The sequence below is a fragment of the Bidens hawaiensis genome, unplaced genomic scaffold, assembly GCF_021521415.1.
Source record: "Bidens hawaiensis isolate Kalapana, Puna unplaced genomic scaffold, B.hawaiensis_p1.1 tig00035579_1, whole genome shotgun sequence".
NCBI classification, from domain to species: domain Eukaryota; kingdom Viridiplantae; phylum Streptophyta; class Magnoliopsida; order Asterales; family Asteraceae; genus Bidens; species Bidens hawaiensis.
Window position 1 is genome coordinate 214,359 of NW_027496198.1, and position 10,905 is coordinate 225,263.

At 39.4% G+C, this 10,905-nt stretch overlaps 1 protein-coding gene across 1 annotated transcript; it reads right to left on the reverse strand.

The window, feature by feature from the left end:
* Window positions 1-893: 893 nt before the first annotated feature.
* On the reverse strand, window positions 894-6,682 carry LOC143587591 (fimbrin-2-like). Its single transcript, XM_077068839.1, has 12 exons — window positions 6,577-6,682; window positions 5,883-6,124; window positions 5,627-5,798; window positions 5,451-5,489; window positions 4,966-5,151; window positions 3,818-4,029; window positions 2,773-2,928; window positions 2,495-2,694; window positions 2,249-2,406; window positions 2,079-2,175; window positions 1,320-1,411; window positions 894-1,241 (listed from the first exon to the last, which is right to left on the reverse strand). Exons 2-12 carry the CDS (start codon window positions 6,086-6,088, stop codon window positions 1,068-1,070), a joined length of 1,692 nt encoding a protein of 563 aa, XP_076924954.1. The 5' UTR covers window positions 6,089-6,124; window positions 6,577-6,682; the 3' UTR covers window positions 894-1,067.
* Window positions 6,683-10,905: the final 4,223 nt, after the last annotated feature.

Below are 10,905 nucleotides of genomic sequence, written 5' to 3' on the forward strand. Positions count from 1 at the left end.
CTAGTTTCAAGCCAAGTGTACAAGGACTTGTGCGCGACAACACGAAAGTTGGTTGCATGTTGGTTTGTGAGTTACCACCTAGATCCGGACACACCCAAAAACTTAGCGTTGTGTTTTACAAATGTAGCCTTGTAGGTGTAACCCCTAGTTCATAATTTTCTTTTTCATTATAACTAATTTAAGTTCGATTACCGGAATGAGGAATCTATAATTTCTTTGGTTCAATCAATAATTGAAATATACCATAAGATTTCCAAATTGTGTAATCCCTATTACAAATATGAGGTCATTCTGTTGGAAACAAAACACATGGTGGACCAGATGTTTGCCTGTTGGCTACCGAACATCAACATTTCGAATGCAAATACTACTCGACTTCCTCTTCCTTTTTCCTTTAGACAGCATAAAACCTCTTTTTTTCAATTTTACATTTCTTGGGTCTAACCGTCTAGCCCGTTATAATAAAAATACACAAGTAGCATATGGTCTATCTTTTTTACCCAAGTGGAGATACCACCTCAAACAATCATGCTTAAAAACAATTTCAGACACGACTCAAAGTTTGGGTTGACATATCTAACTCATTTAAAAGACGAATCATGTTAGGCGCAACTGTTTAAAATAAACAACCCGACCCCCACTAACCCATTTGGCCGGTGTAACCCGTTTTGCATCCCACCAACCCAATTAACACATTTACATCATGATTCTCACCTGTCGACCTTTTGACACATATAGATAACTAGATCAACCGAGTCATGTAACGATTTTAAGTGTGAGAATTAGTGTTTTTGACACGAATACAAATATGGATCGTGTAAAACATGCAACTAATGGCTAATAATAGGTTAATAATTCAAACATGCAACTTAAGAAAGAAAACAAGATGCCATTTCCATCACTTCAAATACAATTCTGTAATTATATACACAAATATATTCTTATAACAGCAAATCTGCACTTCCACTTATCTTGATACAAAAATTTAGTGCAACAAAAAAAAATACACAAAAGAATAGTAAAATTACTCTACAAACTCAAACTGAAAGCTTATCTGTTTACCAATCTCAATCTGTAGATGATTCAGACTCGGTGTCATATGTAGTGGATGTCGAGCTCGTCTCAAGTTGATTACCAATATCACTATCCGATGATCCACACGATCTCTGATCTTCAATTGGTTGTTTGAAGAACCAGTACATTATACTTGCGATTAATGTCAACATCATCTTCTGGTTTACCTGAAATAATTAAAGGATTCATAATTGCATATATCCGAGTAACCAACCCGCTTTAAGTATTATTAATCCAATATGTACCTCGATGATGTCTTCAGGTAGCAAAAATATTGAGCAGCCGATTTTCCTGGCAATAGTGATGATGTATGTTGCATTCATTTGTTTTTCTTCGTCTATGTTGAAAACAAACAATTAGATGTAGTCTTTAAAAGTTGATAGTGATAAAGAGCTGATACAAGAATTGGCAAACTCATAACTGAAGAAAGCGTCTGTCTACCTTAAAACAGATATAACTTGGATCCGCCAAGAGTTATAGGGCCATAGTATAGTCAAACCGTTAGTAATTTTGATTTATTCAAATGTTAGGACTCTTGATTTATTCCATTTTTCTTGTACTAACGCCGTGGGATTTACTAACTCACTCATTTATGAAGTCATTTAATTTAAAGTCTAGGCGCTAAATTATTAATTCCCAAGATTTGGCAATACCTTAAAAACCTTTTTTGGTTTTGCATGTAACAAAAACCAAAGAAAGCGAACCAAATTTATGGATTTTCATTTTAGTTTATAATTTTATGTACTTTATGAGAATTTAATACATAATTTTACTCAAATATAAGAATATAACCAATTAATTATTAATTAGTAAAAAGAATTAGACCCAAAGTTTTAGGCCGAAATTTATTATCATGGACCAATTCTTGTCAGCACAAAAATTCAAGTCCAGATAGAAAAACCAAAACCAAACGGTTTTCAAAAACTCAAAAGCCAAACTTTTGGTTTTTTGTTCTGTTTTAACCTAAAACTGACCCAAACCGACATATGTACACCGCTACGTACCAGTCTGCCCTTTGGTAACTAGACGCCAGTTAACAACACGAGGCTGCACAGCACTTAGTAGTTCGAGGAAAAATATTCCATCTGATAAACTTTTGTCCTGCATAACAAACCATTTGTTATTACACGCATATTTATTTAAAATATACAATTTCTATATTAAAATGTGATACCTTGAAACTTTTCATACAAGTCTGGCTTCCAGTGCTTTTGACTTTGGTATTAGCCCACTCTAATATGTCGGAATCAGTGAATTCTTTCCCGAGCGAATAAGATCTTAAGTATTTAAGAAGCTGTAGCATGTTGAATCGCATCAACTGCCACAAATAAGCTGAAAAGAAGGTACATTATATGTATATATATATACTTTCCAGCAATGTGAATGTAACACTATAAATGTTATTAGATAGAAAACTCACCCAGTATTAACTTTTTATTCCCTTGAACAATATCATTTCCAGCAATGTTGACCAATGAAAATTTCAACTGTTTACCAATTTTAACAACTTGGTTGCAGTTTTCTACTTTCTTGAATGGCATCTTGATAGGTGGCTTATTTGCAATTTTCCAGTTAACAATTCCTGGAGATACTTTGTCAAGTGCCTCCAGTAGGACCCACCTGGTAATGTTTGGGGTGTTAAATTATCATTTTTTTTTACTTAATTAATAAAAGATAACATTTGAGATGAGATGATACCCATTTCTGACATCTTCAAAGACATTGTTGATGTATGTTGCAACTCCAAGACTATTAATCCAGAAACGAAAAGCACTTTCTTCTCGGGTGATTTGGGCTTCATCTGGTGATATCTCAAGGAAGGATACTGGCTTTTCTGGGGTTGATAATCCATTCCTGAAGATAAATTAAGCTATCGTCATTGAAAATTAGTTATAAATTTGTGTTTTATGAAATAAGGGACGTGTTCAAAAGCATAACTGAATGACCCTATCTAGAGCTGTAAACGAACCGAATGGACCGAATAAGACCTTGTTCATGTTTGTTTGTTAAGTATTAAAGGGACAGACGGACGGTTTACGGACACATAACCGAACAGAACTTCTTCGTGTTCGTTTGTGTTTTGTTAATTGCATAAATGAGCACAAACTGACATAAACAAGCACAAACACATATTATTTTGAAAAATAAAAATCAAGCATTAGACATAATCAACCAAAATAAATATAAAGCTGTACTTAACATAAACAAACAGACATGAACGAACATAAACAAGCATACATTAACGAACGAACACAAACAAAGACATTACCGAATGTTCACAAACACAATTGAACGAACCCAACCTGTGTTCACATAATTAATTGAATGGAATTTCTTGCTCATGTTTGTTCATTTGTTGAACGCTTAGTTCGTTTACAAAATAAATATAAAGTCAAGTACTTAACACAATTATCCGAAATCCTTGACATAAATAAACTATAAAAAAAACTTTGATGGCATAAACAAACGGACGTGAACGAATGAACATAAACAAACAGATTGCCGAATGTTCACGAACACAACTGAAAGAAGCGACCTCTGTTCATGTTCTTTCAAATAATTAACTGAATGGAAGTTCTTGTTCATGTCCGTTCACTTGTTAAATGAACGCACATAAACAAATTTCCAGCGAATGGCCCGTTTAACATTCAGTTCGTTTACATTCGTTACCCTATGAAAAATTGGTTTTGTAATGAACACCCTATGTGAAATTGAAGACCCCTATTGTTAAGGAAAAACTCACCTGTGCTGGAAAATATGAGCCACAAAAGCAAGGTTAAGATTGGGAGAACCTTCAACAATATCTTTTGCAGTTAAGTATCTCTTACAACCCATCTTATCAGCATGTTCAAGAACCAATGTTGCTCTTTTGAAAGCATCTCTAACAACCAATGTTGATGGATTACTATGTTCGGGAGCAAGAACATTTAAGAGGTATGCATAAGCCTCTCCATCCTGCATATATTAAAGTATTAACCATAGATGTGGCGACGTGAATGGGTTGGATTGGATTTGGGTGATAGATTAGAATGGGTTTGAATGGTATGGGTCAAGATGAATTTTAAAAGAGAGGGTTAGGATGGGTATGGGTCTAAGATGGGTAGTAACTCATCTTGACCCAAGTAAAGGTTAATAAAAACATTCAAAAAATATAACTCAAAATATAAATAAAAACGCAAAATGTAAAAGAACTAAAATATTTCCCCCAATGTCTTCGTTCATTAAAAAAATAAAAATAATAAAAATAAAAAAAAAACCGGTTTTGTCACGGTTCATGTTCGACTTTTTCGGGTTTTTTTCCGGCTCAGTTTTGCTTTTTTTCATTTCGGTCAGTTTCGGTATATTTTCGGTTACGATATATTGGTCTATATTCGGTTATGTTATTTGAAATAAAAAATTGGATGGAACTTGTTTTAGTCCATTCTAACCCATAAACAAACCCATTATAACCTATAACCAAAACTTTTGATCCATTTTGTCTCATTTCAATTTTAAAAGTTATCTACATTGACCGAAAACAACCCATTTGGTTTGTTTTGCCACCCCTAATTAAACATCATCATCATCATCATCATCGTACTCAGTAAATCCCACCAATAGCAAAGCTATGGTAGGGTCTGAGGAGGGTAATATGTAGACAGCCTTACCTCTACCCCGTAGGAATAGAGAGGCTGCTTCCGGTGAGACCCCCGGCTCGATAGTAGTTTTGCATCAAGCCTTGGACATAAGGCACATAACATTCAACCACCGGGACACCGGCCGAATGGTGCGTGTACCCTTGTCTTTCGGCTATCAACGTCACCACATGATGCCTGATTAAACACATCCACTAAATCCCATTAGAACATATTTAACTTATTTCATTCATAGAGTCGCTAAAGCCCGTTGCACCTTCACATCAGATGAAAAGTTTGTCACTGTTTTCCTGTATTCTGTTTTCTTTAGATGAAAATTCATCCACCTCAGCAGAATCTTTTCGGGTGGCAGACTCATAAGCTCCTCCACATCCTGATTATCACCAACCAATTCTACCAACTGAGGCGTTTTCTTCAAATCGAGGTCTGCAAGTAATTGTATCTGAAGGAGAAAGCGTTATAGCATTTTAGTAATCATGGTTTGAAAATATTGGAACATATAATACAATTAGGATATTATTTGCGTTTATTAGTATTAGTCTTTACAACGAGGCTCTGATACCATCTAAGATTATGAAAGACTGAATTCATTTCCATTTGATGGTTGATTACAATATACAGATATGGAAACTAGGCCCGTGTGCTCAATGATAATACCCTAATGATAATATACGTTCCAATAGAAAATATCCCTTTGCATAGTTAGTTGTAGAGCGCAAGTCAGTCATGAAATTAACTTACTTTTATTATTTGAGATATCACGCCAAGCACAAGATGCCTCTGAAACAACAGAAAATATTGTTAACATACCAAGACTGTTTCAAACGGTTAACTGGAAAAATGCTTCAACTATGCAGCATATCAGTGGTTAATATTAGTTGTATAATATTATGAACCAAAACACTTAGAATCCTTACCCTTCCTTCAATGAAGTCTTGTGTTCCAATGTTAACCACAGTGCATCCTATTGCCTTAGCAGAGTTAAGACAAAGTGTGTGATTCTCATTTCTTTCCCATGGATTAAGGGCTGTTTTAGTATTAATGGCACGTTCATCAATTGTGCCCGGGACTGCCACGTTAATAAGCTTACTGCATCAGTTATTACAAACAATTTCTAGTTAGCAAAATCAACAGCATAGGATAATCTCAAGCAGATGTTTAGTTGAAAATCACCAGATAAGAACCCCATCTTTTGCAATCTCAAACAGATCATTAGTCGAAGGGTCTATCGGAAGGAACTTCTTCAGAAAACTATCTTCTTCAAGGTAATTGTTAATGTGTCCAACATATGAAGCCTTTTCAGATTCACTAATGGTGTGAAGGAGTGTAGATGTGGGAGATTTGAGGAATGCTGATGAGTTTTTCGCACCTTTTCCCATCCTCGAGGTCGCGTGACCTTGGAGATTCAAGTAAACCTGTCATCACATACATAAAGATCATACTTAAGGTTAAACAGCATAACAATTTAACTATAGATGAAATTATTTAGCAGAGAATTATTTAACTGTAAAGTTGATTATTTCACGTGAGGAGACATAACAGTTGTTTAATGCTTTACTTGAAATAAATAATTATTAGGTGAGAGACAAAGACTGTGTAAAGCTCTGTATTCCTACTTTATTTACGTTCATTTAACACAAACAGTAAGTAACACTTGAGAGATTCAAATTCAAAAGCTTAGCATGAATAATGATCCAGATCTGTAACTTATAACCATCTAGATTTCCAATCAGATTCAAATTCAAAGCTATTAGTTATCATAAAAATAAATAATATTCAAAATTAACACAATAACAGAGTCCTGGAAGGTTTGATTCTCCTCCCAAGCCAAGCCAACCCAACGGAAGAGTATTATTTATTTACCGACCCGAAGAAATAGTTCGAAATCAACTTCATCGGCCAAATTCTGATAGGAATCGTGAAGAAAGGCAGCTCGTTCTTCTTCGGTGAGATTGTCTCCGACGTTCTTCAGCTTGGACGGCAAGTCACCCAGCGTCAGGCTTCCGCTTTCCCTCCGCATCGTCAGAAACTAAAATGGCACATCAATCAAACTCTATCAATCATATAATAACCGATTAACATAACGCAAATACTTACATGAGATTTCAAGCTTCGAAGCTCGACTTGCGTAAACTGATTCTGTAGCCATGGATCTGAGACCAAAACACCGAAGTAGTTACCAGCAGACATGATGATGGAATGATCTCTCTCTCTCTCTCTCTCTCTCTCTATAGATGATGGATGATAGATGAGTGAGGGGTTCACTATATTATCAATGGGGGGACGGAGCGAGCTGGCAGATTTCAAAAAGATATTTAAATTCTGACTCTGCCCCTTGATGGTTAACTGCTTTCATGATTACGTCAGTCAGGAACGACTTACTTCCAATTACTTTATTATTTCTTTGCAAATTGGTCCCTACACTGTTTATTAATCCTCCTTTTAGTCCATTGAGATTCTTGTTTTTCGTTGTTAGTTTAAGAGCTATGTTTGGATCCATTTAATAATAATAAGAAGAAAATTATCCCTCTATATTGTTATAAATTTATGAAAACAGTCAAACATATATGTTTTAGTAGATATCTATATCTTATACGGGGAATTTGCAATGTTTTCATGCTTAGAACCTTTTCGGTTGTTAACACTATCATTTAAAAAACTATGTATTTTTATAACCATGGCATAGAGTTGTCTATTAAGTCTGGCCATATCGTCATAAAACAATAGAATCTCCTTACATGATTCTTTAAATCATAAGATGGTCTTTCTTTCTTCTAAAAGTTATATGTTACATACTCATGCAAGCATATAAAGTATAACTTCCACTTTGTTTTAGAGAAGCTCACGCTTACATGATTTCATGATCTCTATATAAGATCACATTTTACACATTAACTAAATCAATGTTTGCCCTTTATTTGTATTTCTTCATTTCATGCTTTAGGTTGCTTCCTTCCCCCTTTCGCTTACAAACACCCATACGTTGTATAGTCAGGTGGGACAAATTGTATTAGACAGGCCAATCCACCAGTTATTTCTAGAGTTCTAGTATAGTTGTTTATTAAAAATATTTATAGTCACTTGTTCTACACATGACAATGAAGATAACGTCTTAAATAGGTTTAGAGCATTCCATACTGAAGAGGTAGGTCCCAGCAGAGCCCAGTTGGACCCGCAAGACTCACCGTGAAGAGGGACGTCTGCGCAAGGACCAACTGGTTCCGCAGGACCCATCATGCTCAAAGATGAAGACCTTACGCGCAGTATGCCAGCTGTTCCCGCATGGAAAGCCTCCCAATGGTGAAGTACCCCGCCTATCCCCGCAGCTGCGGATACAAGCTATCAGGGAAGGCTACCCGCACTAATAGCAAGGCTACACGCACAAGGCACTAACTCTCAATAATTCAGTGTCACCTGAATGAATGAGCAAGGCGGGAATAATCCCGCCCAAATGAGCCAGTCCGTATGCTTCTGGAAGATCTTTTGTACTATACCTGCCAAGGTATGGACAAAATAGACAAGATCTGACCAAAGAAGCCCATGAACTAATCACAGGGTGACAGCTCACCGACAACAATACGAGGAGCATGCTCTAGTACTGTTTGTCACTATTAGCCGCTGCCTACTCACCAACCCTTGTCGTGGCACGCACATAGCCTGCAGTTGGTGGAAAGGGAACAGTACACAGCCGGCCTTGTCATTATCAGCCGCTGCTTACCCACCAACCAGCATGGCACGTGCGTAGCCCATAGTTGGTAGAACAGGAATATTTTACAGCTGGCTGTACCTGCTTGGAAACCTACCTTCGGCTATAAATACTCCAACATCTTGGAACGGTGGGATCATCTGGTATTTTATCTTCACTAGCTATTTCTCTCAATATACACTTATATTCAGAGCAATCTAGTCTGATTCTCACGCCGGAGGGTGGTCACAAGGAGGAACCCCCCCCCCCCTTCTCAGTGACGAGCTCACGGTGTCTGTTTTGCAGGTCATCCGAAGTACATCCTTCTTTGCCGGACCTAACCCTCGTGGGAAACATTACTTAACCCCCAGATTATCCATAATCTACTCGGGGTCACCTAGTGTTTCTTCATTGGCGCCATCCGTGCATAAAAGCTAGAACTAATTCATTTCTTTCAAAACTTCTGAAAAAATGGTTAACGTTACTCCGGTCCCAAGGCCAGTAAGTGACCAAGAAACCCCGGTAACCACAACCCCAGCTACTGGGGGGAACACCGGCGGTTACACAAATTTTACGAACACTACCCCCGGTTACCCAAGCCGGGGCAAGTGCAGTAAACAATATTTCACTGGGGTTCACTGATGCCCAGTTGGAGAAACAGACGAGGCTCCCTCGCCAAACACTCGATCAAGTTAAGGCGTGGGCCGAAGCACGTCAGAAGGAATTCCAAGCTGAGTTGAATGAACGCTTGCGTTCACTCCAACAGGCTGACGAATTCGGAAGCACTCGACAACAGCTCAACATGAACAGTGAGTGCGAGTACTCGGACGATGATCGGGAGGAATCCGACACTGACGCGAACCCTCGCCATAGGGCGAAAGGGAAGCGTAAAGAAACGGACCTCCAACCAAGAAGGAATTTCGGAGAAACCTTCAAACCAAGGAACGCAGGGGGAAACCCAGGCGACTTCTCCAAAACCTTTAGACCAACTGCTGCAAATGCGGGAACATCCAAGTTTGCAAGGGACATTGCGGAAGCAATCGCCCCGAGAAGTGCCAAACAGATGTCCAACATCGGCACTTATGATGGTCTATCCGACCCAGACGATCACTTGAACAGATTCATAGCGGGGGCAACCGTCAGTAACTGGACGGAACCCATGTGGTGTTATATGTTCCAGATGACGCTGGTTGGAGCGGCCAGGGCATGGTTTGATCGTTTACCAGTCCACCACATCTATGATTGGGCGGACTTTCAACACAAGTTCAGCCAACACTTCAGTCAACAGAGGAAATATACTGAAGAGCAGTGGACGATTCTCAACTGCGTGAGAGAGGAAGATGAATCTTTACTAGACTTCATCACTCGCTTCAACTCCAAAAAGCTGAGTCTGGGCAACATAAGTGAAGATCTTGTTCGCGCCGCTTTCATCCAGGGCGCCGAATACCCGGAGCTTATCCGCACGTTGACGGGGGGGTAAGGACGGCATGCCATCCACATGGGATGCCATCATGACGGCGGCCAAGCGCTTTGCCGAGACGGAGAAGCAACTGGGTAGGGATCTTCCCCAGAGTACACACCTCTACACGCAGAGGACCAGAGAAAACAATGTTCGGATCGCCCGGCAGAACAAAAAGAGGAAGCTAGGTATTTGGCAGGCAAGGGTAAACTTTGACACCTCATCCAGCTCTCTCCCTCTTGTTGGCGGAAGGGATAACACGCACCCTTCAAGCCGAAAACACCGGTGGACGCCACTCACCAAAAGCGTCACGGAAATATTTGCCACCGAAAAACTCCCATGGCCAAAAGCTCCAATGATCCGGCAGCGACCTAATGCGGATCAGAGCAAATCCTGTGACTTCCACGGGACAAAAGGTCATAATACAGAGGAGTGTACATCCTTGAAGGATATTGTTGAAACATTCGTCAAGGATGGAAGACTTGCACACCTTGTGGCATCAATCAAGAATGGAGGAAGGAATGATAACCGGTATAAAGGCAACGGACGAAAGCCCGTTGACATCAGCATCCACATGGTTCATGGCAACATCAGAGAAAGAAAAAGACGAACGACAGAACCATGCGAATGGAAGGAAGCTGAGGTGCGCTTCCCGCGAGTGCCAGGAGGACCCAGCAAGGAAGGCCCTATCGTCATCAAAAGCCAGCTGGGGCATTACATAACTTCCCGCACTCTTGCTGACAACGGCGCCTCGTCAACGGTTATGTACAGGAAGTTCTTCGACAAGCTAGACGACGAAGACAAAGAACGCCTGGAAACGGTTTACGCCTCAATGGAAGGGTTCGACGGCAGCACAAACACCCCCTGGGTATCCTATCTTTCCCCGTCATTCTCACGGATGGGAAATACTCCCGTACAGAAGACGTGGACTTCGTCGTGATGAGGAAGCCACACCACACATACGACATTCTCTTCGGGAGAGACGGGATGGCAAGATTCAACGCCGTGGTGTCTTCAGTCCACGGCATGATGGGATGGCCAACTGCTGAGGG